Source organism: Cebus imitator, unplaced genomic scaffold (assembly GCF_001604975.1).
Source record: "Cebus imitator isolate Cc_AM_T3 unplaced genomic scaffold, Cebus_imitator-1.0 Scaffold435, whole genome shotgun sequence".
Lineage (NCBI taxonomy): Eukaryota > Metazoa > Chordata > Mammalia > Primates > Cebidae > Cebus > Cebus imitator.
In genome coordinates, this window is record NW_016107750.1 from 410,597 (window position 1) to 434,003 (window position 23,407).

At 44.6% G+C, this 23,407-nt stretch overlaps 1 protein-coding gene across 5 annotated transcripts in view; it reads left to right on the top strand.

Annotated features, from left to right (window-relative positions):
- TCF20 (transcription factor 20) overlaps positions 1 to 23,407 on the top strand; it is a 187,598-nt gene that overhangs the window by 128,498 nt on the left and 35,693 nt on the right. For all 5 annotated transcript variants that reach the window (XM_017510287.2, XM_037731984.1, XM_017510286.2 and 2 more), the window contains exon 2: positions 7,068 to 12,761. In XM_017510287.2, coding sequence (XP_017365776.1) covers positions 7,104 to 12,761 — 5,658 coding nt within the window. In that variant the 5' untranslated portion in view covers positions 7,068 to 7,103. The remainder of the gene's footprint in view (positions 1 to 7,067; positions 12,762 to 23,407) is intronic.

The window sequence follows — 23,407 nt, forward strand, 5'->3', positions numbered from 1 at the left end:
TGAGTGAAACACGGTCTCAAAAAAAAAAAAAAAAAGTTCTTAAAAACTATATGACCTCACATGGCAAGAAGGGATTTATGGTCCTGGGGATGCATAAGAGAAGGCTCCAAGGTGAGAGTGGGCTAGTGGCACAAAGGGGCTGAGCAGGCTTGTTTGAGAGGTTGGGGAGGAGCAGAAATTGTGTTGGGAAGATGTCATGGGCTTTCAGGTCCTGTGGGGAGTGTGATGGTGTCAAAATGCCAGGTAAAGAAAAGAAGGTACCGAGAAAGAGAATGTTTCAGGTGTTACTGTAGCACAAGAAAGATGGAGTGGGAAAGGGCAAATACAGTAAAGAGTAGTGTCATGATGAGGTAGCATGACGAATACTGTACAAAGTCAAACTGAAAGGTTAATTTGGGCTTATTCTAAAGCTTCTTGCTTGGGATGACCATGGCTTTCTTTGAGAGTAGGCAGTTGGGTCATTTGAGGAAGAACAATATTTTCTTTGTCATTGAAAATGAGTTACTGCTTAATGATAAATATATTTTGTTATCTTTATAGAAATGATTACAGCCACAAGTGACACTGTCCAGAGTCCTTAAGTGACTGATCTGCCTAGAGGGCCAGAGACCTTGTCTATGACTCTGCGTGGTCATTAAACTCTTTGCCGTATGGTTAATGAGTCCCAGAGACCCCAACACATCCTTGGCGTTCAGAGCCCAGCACCTCCTTCAACTCTTTTGATGCTGTCTCATCCTCTTTTGAACTGTGGGCATTTCTTAACTTTCTTGCAACTTGGCTGCACATTTTGTCTGACATTTCTAAGTGTTTTGTTGAGGGAGAATTTTTAGTTCCTGTTCTGTGTCATAGTGCATGAAATAAAAGTCTCTCATTCCTCAAGTGATAATAGTCTACTCTGAAATCCTAGGAATGAGAAAAACTCTATCAGTCAGGGTCCCAATGGAAAACAGATGGTACACTCAAACTGGGTACTTTGAGGAGTGCTTAATTGTATCATTCAGGGTTCATTGAGGAAAAGAGAAGTTTTCTGTTGCAAGTGTGAATGGTTTTGATGTAAGAATTAAGGCTTTACCCAACCCTGGAAGAACTGGAATTGGGAAGGTTCCTGATGATTTCCGACTGAAGTGCCATAGTGTGTGGTTTTTATGAGTTCATAGGGAAGCCCCTATGAATCCATGTATCTACCTCCGGGGAGCATCATCAACCTCTACTTTTATTCTACCTTCTAAATCTCTCATGTGCTTCTCACTGCAACCTTGATGCTAGGAAAGGGTTCTGGAACAGTAGTTCTAAGCTTCCGATCTGCAAAGGAAAGCTTAGAGAGAGGGTGGTCGCAATGCTGAGCTGACAGTGCAGAAGATTAATAAAGGGACTGTTTGTAAAGGGTGAGCAGGGTTTGGGGAAGCTGGCAGGAAAGTGAAGTATTCTGGGCTGGCAGTAGCAGGGAGTTGTTACCTACTACGTTCTAGACCTGAAGGGCAGAGGATGCATTGTTTGCTGGAGCTTGGAGAAAGTGGCTATATGTTCATGTTGCCCGATAGAACTGCAGCCATTGATGGAGAGCCTCATCCAGCCTCAGTAACTTGGGGTGGAAGCCAGGAGAGTAAGTTCCTCTGTCTCACTTTCCTCCTCTCCTGCCTCTTACCAGGAAAACTGGGCCAGAAGGGAGAGGGTGGTGGGGCTTGTTAGTTGTCCGTCTAGTGCCCCTTCTAGGGCATAGAGTAGGGTGGAGATGGGTGAGGAGTGGGCGTGGGGGCAAACAATATCCCCCCCCCACAGCGGCTATAACTAGATGCATCATTGTCAATATCTTGAGGATTTAAAGGCAAAGAAGGGGAATAAGTAGAAAATCAGTGGTTAAACCTGACATGAAAGAGGATGAAAAAATTAGCTGGGCCAGGTACAGTGGCTGAATTCTAGCACTTTGGGAGGTTGAAACAGCAGGATCGCTTGAACCCAGGAGTTTGAGACCAGCCTGGGCAGCATAGTGAGACTCTGTCTCTATTTTTTTTTAATTATAAAATTTAGCCATGCATGGTCCCAATTATTTTTTAAAAATTAGCCGGGGGGCCCATGCCTGTGGTCCCAGCTACTTGGGAGGCTGAGGCATGAGGATTGCTTGAGCTGGGAGTTGAGGCTGCAGTGAGCCTGTGATCATGCCACTGCATTCCAGCCTGGGCAACAGAGTGAGACTTTCCAAAAAAAAAAACAGAGAATGGATTGGGAAGTGGGATGATGCTGGACATGCGGAAGAAGAAGGACAGAGAAAGCCAGTGTTGGTTTTCTATGAGAGGGCAAGGTCATCAGCCCTCCAATAGGATGAGGATAAAAAGTCTGCAGCTGGTTATGAGTGAGTTTGTGAGGTCAGCATACGGACTTTGGAATGTATAGGCACAGAGTTCTGGACCTTACTAATATACCTCCACAGCCCTTCTGAAACTGTTAAAGTTAGGAATATATGAGAAAAACAGGAAAGGGAGAGTCAGTATGAACAGGAAGTACATTGGTAGATCTTTTTTATTTATTTCTTGAGACAGAATATTTCTTTGTTGACCAGGCTGGAGAGCAGTGGCGAGATTTCAGCTCATTGAAACCTTTGCCTTCTGGGCTCAGGTGATCCTCCCGTCTTAGCCCCCTGAGTTGCTGGGACTGCAGGCATGCATCACTACACCTGGCTTAATTGTTGTATTTCCTATAGAGATAGGGTTTCTCCATGTTGCCCAGGCTGGTCTCAAACTCCCAAGCCCAAGCGATCCCCTTGCCTCAACCTCCCAAAGTGCTGGAATTATAGGTGTGAGCCACTGTGCCCAGCCTCTTTTTTAGAGTATGTATGCAAGTTCCTTGGGTGACTTACTCCTTTGGGGTATCAAATTTTCCTTACTACTGTTTGTATTCATTTTTCATTTAAACAAAGGAATTCAGGTACTTACTATCACTAATCACAGTGCTTTAAAACTGACTACACTGATGCTTTTCTTTTTTTAAGATGATGGGATAGCATTGGAATTCTCTCTGTTAGTAGTTTTTGTTTGTTTTTGTTTTAGAGACAGGGTCTCTGTCACCTAGGGTGGAACACATTGGCACATTTATAGCTAATTGCAACCTCGAACTCCTGAGTTCAAGCAATCCTCCCATCTTAGCCTCCTGAGCAGCTGGGACTGTAGTCACACCTCATCACACTGTGCATGAAAAAAAATTGTTTTTTGTTTTTGTGTTTTTGGTAGAGATGGGGTCTCACCATGTTACTCAGGCTAGTCTTGAACTTCTGACCTCAATGATCGTCTCATCTCAGCCTCCCTAAACACTGGTGATTACAGGTGTGAGCCACCTTACACAGCCTATTACTTTTATAGCTCCAGGTTTACATTTTCTGTTGTTGATATATACTACTTGGTTTTCTTAATTGGTTTACTTGGAATTCCTTTTAAAAAAGATAAACCTGGACAACCACCTTCTGGTACTTGGGTGCTTCATGTATGCTAAGAATATTTAGCATGACTGGAACCCTGCAGGAGGTATTTGGCCATGGATTTTTTTAATTCCATAAAACAGAACCATAACAATAGGGAAAGGGGCATAATACAGAACAGGAAATCTGCCGGGGAGGGCTGAGAACAGACCTGAGATGGAATTGTTCCTGTATCTGTTTTTCCTGTCTGGAGATAGGGCAGCCTGAGGCCTGATGTGCTGATGTTTAAAGTGGCCTTTAGCTCTTGGTGGCTCCTATTTAGGAGGAATATGGAGCAAGTGGCAACATTGTTTATACACTCAGATCTTCAGAAGCCCGGTTTTATTTCCAGAAGGATTAATTAAACAACATGTAACATAGTTTTTTATAGATAGTATCTCTTGAGAAAGCTTTTCATTAGTTTAAACTGCCAGCTTTAATGTTTTTGTTCAATTTAGCCCCCATTCAGCCTTGTTTTATCATTTAGAGAAGGCCACTGGCACTGAGGAGTAGAGCAGGAGCACATCACAGGCAGAAAAAATTATTAATACTTATGTAGACAAAATTGCTCTTGATAGTCCTAAGAATGATGGGGGAGGTGAGAAGCCAGTTGGAACAGTATGGAGGCCCTTATGAGAGGGCAGTGGTGAAGGGACAGATTTATTGTGGGTGGCTACCCACTTTCAAGGCCAACCTGACAGGACAACTGGCACCTTTTACTGACCGTATGGAAGACCCTCTGGGCAGTGTAATGTTAAGAACATGGCCTGTGCTCAGCCCTGCTGCTTAGGAGCTTTGTGAACTCTGCTTCTGTTTCCTCATCTGTGAAACGATCGTGTTAGTGTTGTAAAGATTAAATGAGTTAGTGTGTGTGAAGTGCTGGAACAGTGTCAAATGTCATCATCGCCATTTGAACAGCTATTACCTACTGCCCAGCAGATTCATTGGCACAAAGCAACAGCTGTCTGTTGCAGAGGCATTTTGAATAGGATGAGAAGCGATTTCCTTTAGATTGTGACATTATTTGTACATGAATGTTTAATGATGGTTTTGGGTCATATGACTGTATTTCAAATTTAAGGAAGTAGACCCTTGTCTAGCTGTTTTAGACCTAAGATATTTCAAGATGTGGGTCAGGCTTTTAAAATTTGGAGTTACTGGCCATCTTCTGCTCTAATCCATATTTACTTTCTGAAGTCTTTCCTCACAGTTCTCATGTGGACTCAAGCTGGGTCTCTCCCTTAGAACTGGACCCATAGGAGTTTACAGACGAGGTCTTCAGCATCCTCCAGCTCCGCTTTTAGGTTGATCATACTCTATTTTCAATTTCTGCAGTTCCCTCATGTCACTCCCACAGCACCATCTCTGAATATGTGAGTTGTAGCCCAATTCTCTTAAGGCCTAGTTCTTACACCGTTTACTCATTCACACAGTCTGCCGTGTGGTGACATGAGGATTACAGCAAGGAATAGGCAGTCTCTGCCCTTTAAGAAGTTTACATTTTAGTCTGGAGAGAGACAGACAGTAAACAAGTAGCATGTATGTGTCTGTTTGGAATAAGTACAGAGCCAGGCAGGGGATGAAACAGGGGAGGGAGTTAGAGGCAGGGAAAAGGTATAGAGCTAGCTGTTTTTAATAGAATGACCAGAGAATGAGTGACATTTGCCCAAAGACTGGAGGGAGAGCAAGCTGTCTTGCAATGGGAGAAGAACGTGCAGGTGAGAACAGAGGTCCTAGGTAGATATGTGGTGGGCCTGTTCCAGGAACAGGGAGACTATGGGGCTAGAGCAGAGAGTGGTAGGGGAGGAGGTCAGAGAGGTCTTGGGATGGGAGCAGGGCCTTCCAGACCATTTTCCCAAGGAATGAGGTAGGAGCCACTGGAGGGATTGGAGAGGATGAATCTGACTTACATTTAAGAGAATCGTTGACTTTGCTGCAGGCAGCTCCATTTTCAGCTCCCCCAGGGGAACTAGAAAACTAGCTTCATAAAAAACAATTGTAACTAAACTGTCTATTAGTACGTTACTTTAGCCCCTTTGTGTTTTGAAACTTGTTTTTTTAAATAATTGGCTCTAAAGTTTGGAGCAGTTTGGCCTTATCTGTTCATTTCTGACTGAGGATACAGGCCCAGGCAAAAGGAAAAAAAAAAAAAAAGGCTCAATTGATTAAGAGAGATTAAGTGGCTGAGTCAGATAACTTTGGAAAGAGTCTGGGTCCCTAGGCTTGAAGAATTCCTATTTTCCTCTCTGTTTTTTGCTGTCCTCCAAGATGATTGCTTCAAATTCTTCTTTCATAGTAATGGCCAGTAATAACTGAATTTAAAAAATGTGGCAAATAAAAATACCACTTAGCGGGTAAAGGTGCTGGAACTTATTGGAAACCCCCCAAAATAATCTGGAAGGATAGTCACTGCTATTCACTGGCTTGAGTCTAGCCCTTTGTACCTGGAAATTGAGGGAGAGTGGTTGAGAGAGGGGTGCCTTCAAAACAATCATATGCCACGAAGAGGTTGACTCCAAAGTTTGTGTGGAACCCATACGGACTGAGTGTCCTGGAGTCAGCAGTCATCATAGGTAGTTGGCAGTTATAGTAAACCTGCAGTAATGTGCATTTGGATGTAAGGAATCAGCTGAAGTTCTCTGGCCCATTCTGTTTTGTGTTGGAGAGTGGCGATCAGCCAGAGTTAAAACCGGCAGTTCAGTGATCACTCTAACACATGAAAGCAGAGAAATGAAAGTAGTGGCTTATGTCTGCAGTCCCAAAACTTTGGGAGGCCGAGGCAGGAGGCTCACTAGAGGCCAGGTGTTTGCACTGAGCTATGGCTGTGCCCTTGCATACTCCAGCCTGGGCAACAGAGTGAGACCTTGTCTCAAAAATAAAAAAATTTAAAAAAAGAATTTGTTTTTTCTTACCCATCCCACCATAACTGAAAGACTTATTGAAAAATTGCTGTTTTTCATTGACAGTAATAATGCAACCCTATATTTTAATTCAGTTGAGTTTGGGGGCTCATTTGTCTAATAATAAAGGCAACTACTAGATATATGAGACATACATGTTTTTGCTATATTGGATTTGTGTGCACTCAGAGCATTTCTTTTCATTCTGCTAGAGATTCCTGCCTCACTCTTCAGGGCATTTTTCTGCATATGTGCATTTTTAGAAGTGGATAGGATAAAACATAAAAGATGAAATTCAAGGCCAGGCGCGGTGGCTCACACCTGTAAATTCAGCACTTAGGGAGGCCAAGACGGGCAGAACATGAGGTCAGGAGGAGTTCTTGACCAGCCTGGCTGGCATGGGGAAACCCTGTCCCTACTAAAAATACAAAAAAATTAGCCGGGCATGGTGACACACACCTGTAGTTCCAGCTCCTCCGGATACTGAGGCAAGAGAATTTCTTGAACCCGGAAGGCGGAGGTTGCAGTGAGCCGAGATTGCACTACTGCACTCCAGCCTGGGGGACAGAGCAAAACTCCGTTTCAAAAAAAGAAAAAAAATTCAGTCAGCTTCATTTGGGCATCTGAATCATCTTATCCCCTCCATCATCTAGACTTGATTTTATTGGTACCAAGAAGATGCATGTCTAATGTTTTTATTTCTTTTCTTCTGTTTCTAGGAGGGCTGTTGGCCTGCTGCTGTGCTGCTGAACAGTATGCAGTCCTTTAGAGAGCAAAGCAGTTACCACGGAAACCAGCAAAGCTACCCACAGGAGGTACACAGCTCATCCCGGATAGAGGAGTTCAGCCCTCGTCAGGCCCAGATGTTCCAGAATTTTGGAGGTGCAGGTGGCAGTAGTGGTGGCAGTGGCAGTAGCAGTGGTGGTGGACGACGAGGAGCAGCATCTGCTGCAGCAGTGATGGCTAGTGAGACCTCTGGTCATCAAGGTTACCAGGGTTTCAGGAAAGAGGCTGGAGATTTTTACTACATGACAGGCAACAAAGACCCTGTGGCTACAGGAACCCCACAGCCTCCTCAGCGAAGGCCTTCTGGGCCTGTGCAGAGCTATGGACCCCCTCAGGGGAGCAGCTTTGGCAATCAGTATGGGAGTGAGGGTCATGTGGGCCAGTTTCAAGCACAGCACTCTGGCCTTGGCGGTGTGTCGCATTATCAGCAGGATTACACAGGGCCTTTCTCTCCAGGGAGTGCTCAGTACCAACAGCAGGCTTCCAGCCAGCAGCAGCAGCAGCAAGTCCAGCAGTTGAGACAACAGCTTTACCAGTCCCATCAGCCCCTGCCGCAGGCCACTGGCCAGCCAGCATCCAGCTCATCCCATCTACAGCCAATGCAACGGCCCTCAACTCTGCCATCCTCTGCTGCTGGTTACCAGTTAAGAGTGGGTCAGTTTGGCCAACACTACCAGTCTTCTGCTTCCTCCTCTTCCTCCTCCTCCTTCCCTTCACCGCAGCGTTTTAGCCAGTCTGGACAGAGCTATGATGGCAGTTACAGTGTGAATGCTGGATCTCAGTATGAAGGACACAATGTGGGTTCTAATGCACAGGCTTATGGAACACAATCCAATTATAGCTATCAGCCTCAATCTATGAAAAATTTTGAACAGGCAAAGATTCCACAAGGGACCCAACAGGGGCAGCAGCAGCAGCAACCGCAGCAGCAACAACACCCTCCTCAGCATGTGATGCAGTATACCAATGCTGCCACCAAGCTGCCCCTGCAAAGCCAGGTGGGGCAGTACAACCAGCCTGAGGTTCCTGTGAGGTCCCCCATGCAGTTTCACCAGAACTTCAGCCCCATTTCTAACCCTTCCCCAGCTGCCTCTGTGGTTCAGTCTCCAAGCTGTAGTTCTACCCCATCTCCTCTCATGCAGACTGGGGAGAATCTCCAGTGTGGGCAAGGCAGTGTGTCTATGGGTTCCAGAAACAGAATTTTACAGTTAATGCCTCAACTCAGTCCAACCCCATCAATGATGCCCAGTCCTAATTCTCATGCCGCAGGCTTCAAAGGGTTTGGACTAGAAGGGGTACCAGAAAAGCGACTGACAGATCCTGGGTTGAGTAGTTTGAGTGCTCTGAGTACTCAAGTGGCCAATCTTCCTAACACTGTACAGCACATGTTACTTTCTGATGCCCTGACTCCTCAGAAGAAGACCTCCAAGAGGCCCTCATCTTCCAAGAAAGCAGATAGTTGCACAAACTCTGAAGGCTCCTCACAACCTGAAGAGCAGCTGAAGTCCCCTATGGCAGAATCGTTAGATGGAGGCTGCTCCAGCAGTTCAGAGGATCAAGGCGAGAGAGTGCGGCAACTAAGTGGCCAGAGCACCAGCTCTGACACCACCTACAAAGGTGGAGCCTCGGAGAAAGCCGGCTCCTCACCGGCACAAGGTGCTCAGAATGAACCCCCCAGACTCAATGCTAGTCCCGCAGCTAGAGAAGAGGCCACCTCCCCAGGTGCTAAGGACATGCCATTGTCATCTGACGGGAACCCAAAGGTCAATGAGAAGACAGTTGGGGTGATTGTCTCCCGGGAAGCCATGACAAGTCGGGTAGAAAAGCCTGGTGGACAAGATAAAGGCTCCCAAGAGGATGATTCTGCAACCACTCAAAGGCCACCTAGCAATGGTGGAGCAAAGGAAACCAGTCATGCCTCACTTCCCCAGCCAGAGCCTGCAGGAGGAGGAGGGAGCAAAGGAAACAAGAATGGCGATAACAACTCCAACCATAATGGAGAGGGAAATGGCCAGAGTGGCCACTCTGCAGCAGGCCCTGGTTTTACAAGCAGGACTGAGCCTAGCAAATCTCCTGGAAGTCTGCGCTATAGTTACAAAGATAGTTTCGGGTCAGCTGTGCCACGAAATATCAGTGGCTTTCCTCAGTATCCTACAGGGCAAGAAAAGGGAGATTTCACTGGCCATGGGGAACGAAAGGGTAGAAATGAAAAGTTCCCAAGCCTCCTGCAGGAAGTGCTTCAGGGTTACCACCACCACCCTGACAGGAGATATTCTAGGAGTACTCAGGAGCATCAGGGGATGGCTGGTAGCCTGGAAGGATCCGCAAGGCCCAATGTCTTGGTTAGTCAAACCAATGAATTAGCTAGCAGGAGCCTTCTGAACAAAAGCATTGGGTCTCTATTAGAAAACCCCCACTGGGGCGCCTGGGAAAGGAAATCAAGCAGCACAGCTCCTGAAATGAAACAGATCAATTTGACTGACTATCCAATTCCCAGAAAGTTTGAAATAGAGCCTCAGTCATCAGCCCATGAACCTGGGGGTTCCCTCTCTGAAAGAAGATCAGTGATCTGTGATATTTCTCCACTAAGACAGATTGTCAGGGACCCAGGGGCTCACTCACTGGGACATATGAGTGCCGACACCAGGATTGGGAGGAATGACCGTCTCAATCCAAGTTTAAGTCAGTCAGTCATTCTTCCAGGTGGTTTGGTGTCCATGGAAACAAAGCTGAAATCCCAGAGCGGGCAGATAAAAGAGGAGGACTTTGAACAGTCTAAATCCCAAGCTAGTTTCAACAACAAGAAATCTGGAGACCACTGCCATCCTTCTAGCATTAAGCATGAGTCTTACCGTGGCAGTGCCAACCCTGGAGCAGCAACCCATGATGCCCTTTCAGACTATGGCCCACAAGACAGCAGACCCACGCCAATGCGGCGGGTTCCTGGCAGAGTTGGTGGTCGGGAGGGCATGAGGGGTCGGTCTCCTTCTCAATATCATGACTTCGCAGAAAAATTGAAGATGTCTCCTGGGCGGAGCAGAGGCCCAGGGGGAGACCCTCATCATATGAATCCACACATGACCTTTTCAGAGAGGGCCAATCGGAGTTCTTTACATGCTCCCTTTTCTCCCAATTCAGAAAGCCTGGCCTCTGCTTATCACGCAAATACTCGGGCTCATGCTTATGGGGACCCAAACGCAGGTTTGAATTCTCAGCTGCATTATAAGAGACAGATGTACCAACAGCAACCAGAGGAGTATAAAGACTGGAGCAGCAGTTCTGCTCAGGGAGTAATTGCTGCAGCACAGCACAGGCAGGAGGGGCCACGGAAGAGTCCAAGGCAGCAGCAGTTTCTTGACAGAGTACGGAGCCCTCTGAAAAATGACAAAGATGGTATGATGTATGGCCCACCGGTAGGGACTTACCATGACCCCAGCGCTCAGGAGACTGGGCGCTGCCTATTGTCTAGTGATGGTCTGCCTAGCAAGGGCATGGAATTAAAGCATGGCTCCCAGAAATTACAAGAATCCTGTTGGGATCTTTCTCGGCAAACTTCTCCAGCCAAAAGCGGTGGTCCTCCAGGAATGTCCAGTCAAAAAAGGTATGGGCCACCCCATGAGACTGATGGACATGGACTAGCTGAGGCTACACAGTCATCCAAACCTAGTAATGTTATGCTGAGACTTCCAGGCCAGGAAGACCATTCTTCTCAAAACCCCTTAATTATGAGGAGGCGTGTCCGTTCTTTTATCTCTCCCATTCCCAGTAAGAGACAGTCACAAGATGTAAAGAACAGTAACACTGAAGATAAAAGTCGCCTCCTTCACCCATCAAAGGAAGGCGCTGATAAAGCATTCAATTCCTATGCCCATCTTTCTCACAGTCAGGATATCAAGTCTATCTCTAAGAGAGACTCCTCCAAGGACCTTCCAAGTCCAGATAATAGAAACTGTCCTGCTGTTACTCTCACAAGCCCTGCTAAGACCAAAATACTGCCCCCACGGAAAGGACGGGGATTGAAATTGGAAGCTATAGTTCAGAAGATTACATCCCCAAATATCAGGAGGAGCGCTTCCTCGAACAGCGCAGAGGCTGGGGGAGACACAGTTACTCTTGATGATATACTCTCTTTGAAGAGTGGTCCTCCTGAAGGTGGGAGTGTTGCTGTTCAGGATGCTGACATAGAGAAGAGAAAAGGTGAGGTGGCCTCTGACCTAGCCAGTCCAGCAAACCAGGAGTTGCACATTGAGAAACCTCTTCCAAGGTCTTCAGAAGAATGGCGTGGCAGTGGGGATGACAAAGTGAAGACAGAGACACATGCAGAATCAGTTACAGCTGGAAAGGAACCCCCTGGTGCCATGACATCCACAGCCTCACAGAAGCCTGGTAGTAACCAAGGGAGACCAGATGGTTCCCTGGGTGGAACAGCACCTTTAATCTTTCCAGACTCAAAGAATGTACCTCCAGTGGGCATATTGGCCCCTGAGGCAAACCCCAAGGCTGAAGAGAAAGAGAATGATACAGTGACGATTTCACCCAAGCAAGAGGGCTTCCCTCCAAAGGGGTATTTCCCATCAGGAAAGAAGAAGGGGAGACCCATTGGTAGTGTGAATAAGCAGAAGAAGCAGCAGCAGCCACCGCCTCCACCCCCTCAGCCCCCACAGATACCAGAAGGTTCTGCAGATGGAGAGCCAAAGCCAAAAAAACAGAGACAAAGGAGGGAGAGAAGGAAGCCTGGGGCCCAGCCAAGGAAGCGAAAAACCAAACAAGCAGTTCCCATTGTGGAACCCCAAGAACCTGAGATCAAACTAAAGTATGCCACCCAGCCACTGGATAAAACTGACGCCAAGAACAAGTCTTTTTACCCTTATATCCATGTAGTAAATAAGTGTGAACTTGGAGCCGTTTGTACAATCATCAATGCTGAAGAAGAAGAACAGACCAAATTGGTGAGGGGTAGGAAGGGTCAGAGGTCACTGACCCCTCCACCTAGCAGCACTGAAAGCAAGGCACTCCCAGCCTCGTCCTTTATGCTGCAGGGACCTGTTGTGACAGAGTCTTCGGTTATGGGGCACCTGGTTTGCTGTCTGTGTGGCAAGTGGGCCAGTTACCGGAACATGGGTGACCTCTTTGGACCTTTTTATCCCCAAGATTATGCAGCCACCCTCCCGAAGAATCCGCCTCCTAAGAGGGCCACAGAAATGCAGAGCAAAGTTAAGGTACGGCACAAAAGTGCTTCCAATGGCTCCAAGACGGACACTGAGGAGGAGGAAGAGCAGCAGCAGCAGCAGCAGAAGGAGCAGAGGAGCCTGGCTGCGCACCCCAGGTTTAAGCGGCGCCACCGCTCGGAAGACTGTGGTGGAGGCCCTCGGTCCCTGTCCAGGGGGCTCCCTTGTAAAAAAGCAGCCACTGAGGGCAGCAGTGAAAAGACTGTTTTGGACTCGAAGCCCTCTGTGCCCACCACTTCAGAAGGTGGCCCTGAGCTGGAGTTACAAATCCCTGAACTACCTCTTGACAGCAATGAATTTTGGGTCCATGAGGGTTGTATTCTCTGGGCCAATGGAATCTACCTGGTTTGTGGCAGGCTCTATGGCCTGCAGGAAGCGCTGGAAATAGCCAGAGAGATGGTGAGTATAAGAAATCTCTTACTAGCTTGGGATTTTTATTTCATTTGATTCCTTCTCGCCCATGTTTTTGTTATGTATTACATGATTATTCCTCCAAATTAAACCACCTATCCCTAAATGATGGACAGAAAATGAAATAGGTAATTTGGAAGATTTGTGTAGACTTCTAAAATCATTTTTCATTTTTTGAAATCTATAATACTTATGAAGCGTACTATATTTCTTTCTGAAACATTTCATTTCTTTAGGATTACTAACTCATGTTCATTTGCTTTTTATTTTTTTGGGCCACATCTTTTCTAACCCACACTTTCAATTGGGATATTTATTCTTTAGACCTATTAACTGAATAATCAGAGCCGAGTTTATGGCTGTAATTGTTTCTCTCACTTTTTGAATACATTATAATGTGGTTTTGTTTTTTGTTTTCAGACAGTTTCACACCCTTACCCAGGCTGGAGGCCAGTGATGTGATTGTGGCTCACTGCAGCCTCCAACCACTGGGCTCACGGGGCCCTCCCAAGTAGCTGGACCATAGTTGCATGCCAGTATGCCTGGCTATTTTTTTTTTTTTTTTAACTTTTTGTAGAGACAGCATGTCACTTTGTTGCCCAGGCAGGTTGGTCTCAATCTCCTAAGCTTAAGCAATCCTCCCACGTCAGCCTTCCAAAGTACTGGAATTATAGGTGTGAGCCACCACACTTAGCCTTTATTGTAATTTTGAAAAATCTTTGTTTCCTATTTTCTCTTTCTTGTTAGAGTTTCTTGAGGTGTCTTGATTTATATTTTTAAGAGAAAAAGATGTTTTTAAAAATGGTGTGAAGCTCTGTGTTAGAGTATGGGCCAGGCTTGTTGGCCTGTGGTCCTCTCCATAGAACAATAAGGCAGCCAGCCAGCATATAGGTCTTTTCTCTGAATTGAGTTTTCCCAGAGGAAAACAAAAAATTTTTGTTTTGTTCCAGAGAATAATCTTGAGATTTCCTGTCTAGAGTTGCAAGCTTGGCTGCCAGCATCCTAAAGCCAAGAGGAGAAGGGGATGGTAGGGTTGTGGGGATGGGAATATGGGCTCATCATTCAGTGTGTGGACTTTGACAATCTCCCACCTGTTTTCAGTAGGTGAGGACAGTTACCTGGTTGAATTGAGTTAAGGATCTAACTCTTCTTAGAAACTCTGGCCTAATGCTCTGTTTTTCTGCCCTATGTTGCACCCTCACTTCTTGAGGCATCTGTGCCCCCCCCAAGCTCTGTGCCATAAAGTGGCTGGCTTTCTAGTGGCTCCTCCACTGGACTCATCATTACTGTCTGCCTCCTTTCAGTGCACAGAATCTGTTACTCTTCATCTCTCCTATTTCCAGCGTCCCATTCCTGGTGCTGTTATGAGTTTATCTTGCAAGTTTATCCACTTTTTTGTGGGAAGGGATCAGATGTACAACTGTATATTTAGTAGTCTACCATATTATTTATAACCGTCTGGCAAAAAGGAAGTGCCCGTAGACTATAGAAAAAAAAAAAAATCGAACGTGAAATATATATTGAAATTAGAACATTTTAATTCAGTCACGCAAGGAGCTTGCCCTTTCCTCTTAGCATGCCCTCAACCCCCAAAATTATGGTCTTTTCTTTTTCCCTCCTCCTCTGTCTCCATTATTTACGTCACCGTTTAACTCCAAGTTTGAGGTAGAAGATTTACTTCTCCTAAGAAGTTTATATGCAGTGACATTTAAAAATGCCAAAATCCTAGAAGGATGTAACATTTAAGACCCTAAAGTGCAAAATTCTTTAGTCATATTTGAGCACTCAATACAATACGTTAATTGTCTTACTTGTTTCCCAGCTTTCCTCAGAAAGTCACAGTATTTGGTGGGATGTTTTTTGTTATTTTTTGAGACAGAATCTAGCTTTGTTGTGGGGTTTCACCATGTTGGCCAGGCTGATCTGGAACTCCTGACCTCGGATCATCCATCAGTCTTTACCTCCCAAAGTGTTGGGATTACAGGTGTGAGTCACTGCACCCAGCCTGTTTACCACTTTTTGATGTGCATATGTGTATGCAACCATCTGACAAGTGTTTTTTTTATTTCAACATTTATTAACATATTCAGCACAGTTTTTATGTGTAAACTTTTAGGTATTCTGTAGCAATAATTGATAATCAGTAATCAGGCTAAATTTTCCCCAGCAAATTTCTAGATCCTGTGTCTCAATCCATGTCGTCTTTATAGAAAATAAAAGCCTCCCTATAATGATGCAACCACCATAGATCACAGTTAATTGCATCCCTGAAAGTTTGGTAAAACAGTGGGCTGCGTTTTAAGCTACCTAATCAGAAATACCTGTCTTCAGAAAGTGACTGTTAAGGCTGCCGTGGTGGCTCATGCCGCACTTTGGGAGGCTGAGACAGGTTGATTGCCTGAGGTGGGTCACATGACATCAGGAGTTCGAGACCATCCTGGCTAACATGGTGAAACCCCCGATTCTACTAAAAATAGAATACTTAGCCTGGCATGGTGGTGGTCACCTGTAATCCCAGCTACTCAGGAGGCTGGGGCAGGAGAATGGCTTGAGCCCAGTAGGCAGAGGTTGCAGTGAGCCAAAATTGCGCCACTGCACTCCATCTTAGGCGACTGAGTGGGACTCTGTCTTAAAAAACAAACAAATTAGTCTTGTGTCTTTCAGCTGATGTACCACTATGACTACTAGATCTGTTTCTAGCTTTTATTCCGCTTTTCTCAATGCATTCAAGGACAAATTAAAATTACACTAACTTGCCTTTTATTTAATTTGACAGATGATGTTTCAGTTGTCCAGGATACTTTGAGTCTAGTTTTATCTTAGTAGATTTTAGCAGATGTATTCAATTTTGGTCTTGCTTAATGAGCATGCCCTCAATCCTATCATGTAAGATAAAGCCACATATATTTTATTAGAGATCCATTTTGGCCTATGTATTTATCAGGTGTTTTGACAAGCATGATGTTATAATACAATAATAGAAAGTCCCCAAGAGGCATTGCTCCTCTCCCTGTGTCACACTGCTCTGAAAATTGCCGAAAATTAGAACATTCTATATTTAAAAATGGCCTTCACTTCCCTTCCTTTTTCCCTTCCCACAAGTGTGGCACTTGTGAATCATTCATTTCAGTGCAGTCCCCTTAGCTTCTGTCCAACATTGACCCCTGTTTGTTTGCCTTGGTATAATTGTGTATGTGAATCACAGTGACCCCTGACATGAATGATATTACAGAGATAATTGCCTCTAAACGGGTATGGGTATAATTTGGTATTTACAAATCACCTTTGAGACACTGAGGAATGGGAACGCCTGCAGGGATGTGGCAGAAGGTGGGGATCTGGTGGCCGTGGATCCCTTGAGGCTGCACGCCCTACAACCCCCTTGGATAATTTTTAATCTTTTTTTTTTTTTTTTTTCAATCTGACAATGTATGTTAAAGAACTGGTTTTAGGTTAATTTTTCTTTTTTCTTTTTGTTTTTATTTAGTGACGAGTCTTGCTCTCTTGCTAGGCTGGAGTGCAGTGGCACAATCTCAGCTCACTATAGCCTCCTCCCTCTGGGTTCAAATGATTCTAGTAGAGAAGAGGTTTCACCATATTGGCCAGGCTGGTCTCGAACTCCTGATCTCATGTGACCCACTAGCCTCAGTCTCCCAAAGTGCAGGGATTACAGGGGTGAACCATGATGCCCGGCCTATTTTCTTAAAAATTTTAAATCAGTGTATTAAAGATTATATTTAGGGTTTGGTTTTTTAAATTTTATTTAACTTTTGAGACAGGGTCTAACTCTGTCATCCTGTCTGGAGTACAGTGGTGTGATTTTGTCTCACTACAACTTCCACCTCCTGTGTTCAAGCGATTCTCCCACCTCAGCCTCCCGAATAGCTGGGATTACAGGTGTGTGCCACCATGCCCAGCTAATTTTTGTATTTTTAGTAGAAATGAGGTTTGACCTTGTTGGCCAATCTGGCCTCGAACTCCTGACCTTAAGGAATCCACCCTCCTCAGCCTCCCAGAGTGCTGGGATTACAGGCATGAGCCACCATGCCTGGCCAATGTAGGGTTTATTTTAATATAAGTTTAAATAACAGATAATTATTAATACATCCCCCATCTAACAGACTCATATCTTTCTTAAATTTACTTTAAATTGTGATGAAAAACATATTTGAAAAATATAAAATTAATAGATAGCATTATGAAAATGAAAGCACGTATTAAAACATCACAACAGCCGAGTCAGAAAGGTACTCTGTCTAGTTTAACTGTAAAATAGAGCCATTAGTCTGCATGCTCCCTAAATTCTCAACTGCGTGTTCCATGAAAGTGGTGATTTCCAGAGCCTGGCAACTTGGCTGCTGTTCGCCCCCATCCTGGTGAAGACTCCCTTCAACTCCTGTTCTCTGCTCCTAACTCCAATACCTCACCCTCACCCCACCCCGACTCTTACCTGATTGTTTTTCCTGGGCACCTGCTACAGTGCCCTTTCTAGCATTCCCACACTCTCTTTCTCCATCTCCCCCCGCCCACCCGCCCCTCGCAAGCACTTGTTCTTTGTTACCACTGCTGGGACCCATCTTCCTTCCACACTCTCCAGGGGTAGGGCGGTGGCACCCTATTCCCCTTGCTGTTCCCATGGCTTTCAGTATATAGCAGAGAGTTGTATCTAATTTACCTGTTTTTCCTAACACTGTGTGGTAGATGTTTTTATATCACTACATAATGACGTTGACACTAAATTTCCAGAGAAAGGTTCATTTTCTTTCAGGATTTTGTCCAAGTTCTAAGGAATATTTTTATTCCAGACAGTTTTGCTCTTGTTGCCCACACTGGAGTACAATGGTGCGATATTGGCTCACTGCAGCCTCTGCCCCCCAGGTTCAAGTGACTCTCCTGTCTCAGCCTCCCAAGTAGCTGGGGTTATAGGCATGCGTCACCACACCTGGCTAATTTTGTATAACTCTAAGGAATCTTTTTTTTTTTTTAAATGAGACGTTGTCTTGCTCTATCGCCAGCAGGCTGGAGTGCAGTGGTGCAATCTCAGCTCACTGCAACCTCTGCTTCCCGAGTTCAAGTGATTCTCCTGCCTCAGCCTCCCAAGTAACTGGGATTACAGACATGCGCCACCACGGCCAGCTAATTTTTGTATTTTTAGTAGAGACAAGGTTTCACCATGTAGGCCAGGATGTTCTCAACCTCTTGACCTTGTGATCTGCCTGCCTCAGCCTCCCAAAGTGCTGGGATTACAGGCGTGAGCCACCACACCTGGCCTTATTGTAAGGAATCTTAAGTGAAATTTTCAGTTCTGAATTTTATTGCATATATTACCTTATAGAATAAATCATGACGAATAGAAGGACTCAAATTTTACTATGATTTATTTCTTTTTTTTTTTTTTTTTTTTTTTCTTTTTTAGAGATGGAGGGATTATATGGGCAGCATTACACTTGATTTTAAAGAAAAGTTTAGAAGGAGTACATGATTCTTTGAAAATGCCAGTAGGCCGGGCGCAGTGGCTCAAGCCTGTAATCCCAGCACTGTGGGAGGCCGAGGCGGGTGGATCACAAGGTCAAGAGATCGAGACCATCCTGGTCAACATGGTGAAACCCCGTCTCTACTAAAACTACAAAAAATTAGCTGGGCATGGTGGTGCGTGCCTGTAATCCCAGCGACTCAGGAGGCTGGGGCAGGAGAATTGCCTGAACCCAGGAGGCGGAGGTTGCGGTGAGCCGAGATAACGCCATTGCACTCCAGCCTGGGTAACAAGAGCGAAACTCTGTCTCAAAAAAAAAAAAAAGAAAATGCCAAATCTGGGCAAGGTGGCTGATGCCTGAAATCCTAGTATTTCGGATCACCTGAGCCCAGGAGTTTGCGACCAGTCTCGGCAACATGGCGAAACTCTGTCTCTACCAAAAATACAAAAATTAGCCAGTTTCATAACCCAGTCTCTAAATAAATAAATAGATAAAAATCAAAAAATGCCAAAGGACCATAAACAAGAATATTGATAAGCCCCAAAACACAAGTCGTTATCTATTAATTACTCATCCCTGGGATGGTAAGATAGTTATTGCTAATCTGTTAAAAGAGCTAACAGCAAATAGCGTGTAAAAGCAGGCATCCCTTTCAATTCAACAAATACCTGAGTGTCTACTAGAAAGCCAGTTGAAATGTGAAGTTAAACTGCTGTCAGGGAACTTTGAGGGTGACTCACCCTCAGCCTCGGCCCCTTAGCTGGTGTGTGGTTAGAGAAGCTCTATGTCAAACCTTCTGAACTTCATGCAGGAAGGTTTCTGTGATTCTACAGAAAGCAACGCATTGCCGCACCAAGGTCCTGCACTAGGACTTTGATTTTTCCAAAAGATAGGGCTTCCTTCATCCAGGAATCTCAAAAAAATGGAGGTTCCTCCTCACCCCAACCCCAGGCCAATTTTGTGGGACCCTCAGGGTCTGCAGCTGCAGATCAGTTTCATTCCATTTATTGGAAAAGCGTATGAGAAGGAAAAAGCAAGTCAGGTAAACACTTGCCCCAGAAGATCCTGGCTTTTGCTATTTTGCTCAACAGCTGTGTAATAGGGAGGCCTGGGAGAGAGCCCTAGAGTCACACTGCTTCATATGAATTCGAGGACTTGATGTTTATTTGCCGGGTCACTAGCTTAAGTCACTTAACCTCTGTGCTTCACTGTCCTCATCATACAAAGTATGAAAACCGACAGCACCTACAGTAAAGAGGGATGCTAGGAGGATTAAATGTAATACCCTTTGGAAAGTGCTTAGAGCAGTATTTGGCACATTTAAACAGTTGAGATGGTTTCACAGAAATGCGAACTGCAGACTGGTGTCCACCATCAGATGGTGTCCTCCCTCATTGTTTTAGTAAAGGCATGTTTTCATTAACAAGCTTATTTAGCACTCTGGAGTTCCTGTTGTAGTTCATCCTAGTGATCTTCCCAGGGGTGTTCAGAACTTACTGTCTTTGAAAGTTGTCCTGTATGGAAAATAAACATTTTTTACTCTTGTTGGAAACTCAAGTTTTCGGGAGGGGGAAGGGTGGCAGGGTGTGAGATATTTCAGGGGGCGATATTAATTTATGTTTTATGAAATAACATCAGCCAATATGAACACTCTCAGGAATTCTATCTCTCAAAGGAGAGGAGGCAAAAGGGAGGGAATAAAATCTACCTTGCATGTTAAGTAAAAGCATTAATAGTCTAGTGAGATGACAGAGTTTTGATAGTGATTATCTAAAGCCAAAGAAGAGAGTCTACATGGAGGTAAAGGTGGTTTTTTTTGTTTGTTTGAGACTGAGTCTTGCTCTAATTGCCCAGGCTGGAGTACAGTTGCACAATCTCTGCTCACTGCAACCTCCACCTCCCAGGTTCATGCAATTCTCCTGCCTCAGCCTCCTGAGTAGCTGGGATTACAGGCGCCTGCCACCATGTCTGGTTAATTTTTGTACTTTTAGTAGAGACGGGGTTTCATTGTGTTGGCCAGGCCGATCTTAAACTCCTGACCTCAAGTGATCTGCCCACCTCGGCCTCCCCAAGTGCTAGGATTGCAGGCGTGAGCCACCGTGCCCGGCCTACAGTTGTTTTTTAAGGTAACTTTTTAACATGTCAGCACTAAAATGAGGCCCAAAATAAGAATTCTGAGTTTGTGTGGTATACCCTCAGAATGATTCAGGACAAACACTTCCCTGTAGCACTCCACCTCCTCCCCCAAAACAGTGACTATATCAAGAATATGTGAACTCCAGAGGGATTATATTGGTCTGTTCTTTCATTGCTGTAAAATACCTCAGACTGGGTAATTTATTAAAAAAAAAAAAAAAAAAAAAGAAAAGAAAGTTTAATTGGCTTAGAGTTCTGGAAGCTGTACAGGAAGCATGGTGCGGGCATCTGCTCAGCTTCTGGGGAGGCCTCAGAAAACTTACAATCACGGAGGGAGGTAAAGGAGGAGCAAGCTTCTTGCATGGCAGGAGCAGGAGCAAGAGAGAGTGAGGGGGGAGGGGCTGCACCCTTTAAAAAAACAAAACAAACAAAAAAAAACCCTATCTTGTGAGAACTCACTGTCACAGGAATAGCACCCCCATGATCCAAACACCTCCTACCAGGCCCTACCTCCAGCATTGGGTACTACAATTCAGCATGAGATTTGGTGAAGACACAGTCCCAAACCATATCAGGGCTCTGTTGTCTTAAAGGATTTAGCCTTTAATTTACAGGCAGTGCAAAACCACTAGTGATTTCTAAGTGTGTAAATCACATGTACAAGCTTGTGTTTTATAAAGGAAACTCAGGAAATAAATAGGGAGAGATCAGAAGCAGGCAGATCAGTTGAGATGCTCTGGGATTAATTTGTGCAAGAGCTGATAAGGACTGAGTATCTGGTAGACATGGGAGTCAGAAGGATTGGATGGATCTGAGAAACGTTTTGGGATTCAAAGTTGATAGTTTTTTGTTGTTGTTGTTGTTGTTGTTGTTTTTGAGATGAAGTCTTGCTCTGTCACCCAGGCTGGAGTGCAGTAGCACAATCTCCGCTAACTTTGACCTCCGCCTCCCGGGTTCAAGCCATCCTGCCACCTCAGCCTCCCAAGTAGCTGGGATTACAAGCATGCATCACCACGCCCAGCTAATTTTTGTATTTTTAGTAGAGATGGGGTTTCTCCATATTGGTCAGGCTGGTCTCAAACTCCCGACTTCAGGTGATCCACCCACCTTTGCCTCCCAAAGTGCTCGGATTACAGGCATGAGCCACCTGGCCCGGCCAAGTTGATAGATTTTAAACATTGACTAGATGGGGCAGGTTTGGGTAAGTGAGGAGACACAGAGGTCAAGGATGAAGTTGAGGTTTCCAGCTTCAGCAAGTCAGTGGATAGGGTTAGGGGTCATCAACATACCAGTAACCGAAAGAAGGGTTGAAGAAAAGAAATTTAGATTTGCATTTAATGTGTACTAGATAAGGAAATACTTGATACGAAGACAGTTCAGCCCAATATACATGTTGAGATCAGTCAACACTAGATTCTACTATAGTATTTTAAATAAAAACTGGTTGCTTTCTTTTAGCCTTTCAAATAGATGTAAACTGGTAAATTTTTAAATCCACGTTGAAAGAAAGTGGAGAGAAAAATAGGAAATCATGAGGTCTGTGTCTTTTTTTTTTTTTTTTTTTTTTGAGACAGAGTACCACTCTGTCACCCAGACTGGAGTGCAGTGGTGCAATCTCGACTCACTGCAACCTCTACCTCCTGCGTTCAAGCAACTCTCCTGCCTCAGCCTCCCGAGTAGCTAGGACTACAGGTGTGCCCACCAGGCCTGGCTAATTTTTGTATTTTTAGTAGAGACAGGATTTCACCATGTTGACCATGCTGGTCTTGAAATCCTGACCTTGTGAGCCACCACGTCTGGCCTTTTTAGGCTTTTAAAATAATTTTCCCAAGATATTGATAATGTGGTGGAAAGCCAAGATTGTACTTAATTATACTGAGAAAGAGCACATATCAAACATTTTGATTGGTCTGAAGAAAACCTCTCTGTTGTACACAGTTGCACCCTATTTCCTCAGTTTCAGAATGCAGCTTGAGTGCCATGATGCAATGAATTGAGGCTAAGCAGAGTGCTTGCACTTTACTCTCTAGTAAAATGGGCTCTGAAGTAGGAGTTGTCCCTCTGCCCATAGGAAGTGGCAAGAAACACGGGAAGAGGCAGAAGAAAAGATAAAGTAGCCACGGGGTTTACATGAGGTGCTGGTACCATTTGTGCTGGTCGAGATTCCCAGTTTTACTTCTGAGTCATGAAAAAGACTTATGTATTTGCATAAAGGTAACAGTATTATTTATATTGTAAAACAAATGGAACTGTAAGTAAAAAAGTCAGCCACAATCCTGATACCCAGCATATCTGCTCTCTTCCTAGATTTTGTCCATGTGCTGATGATTTAACTAGATGTAATAGTGTAATACAATCAGCTCCCCATATTCATGGGTTCTACATTCTTGGATTCCATCAACAGCAGATTGAAAATGTTTGGAGGGAAAAATTTCATCTATTCTGAATATATATACAGACTTTTTTCTTATTCTCTAAATGATACAGCATAACAACTTTGCATAACATTATTTACATCATATTAGATATCATAAGTAATCTCAGGATGGCTTAAAGTATACAGCAGGATGTGCTTACTACATAGAAATACTGTGCTATTTTATATAAGAGACTTGGGCATCATGGAGTTTGGTATTGGCAGAGGTCCTGGAACCAGTCCTCCCTGGACACCAGGAACGACTGTAGTGACTGCTGACGTGTACTGAATGCTTTCTAAGCACTATACATGAATTATCACATTTAAACCTCAAACCAGCCCTTTTTGATGGGTCTCATCACACTCAGGTGAGAATATTTGAGGTCCAGAGAGGAACCTGCCCAGGATTCAGACCTCATGAGTCTCCATCATCACACTATAAATAGAAGGCTGTGTTGCTTTTTTCACTTAATTTTCACTTAATTTTCATACTAATCTGTGATTTTTTTTTTTTTTGTCTTAGTGTCAGTATAATGTAATTTATCCATGTATTGCACTTTTATCGAGGTGGTTTCCAGTGAATTTACTGCCTTTTTTTTTTTTTTTTT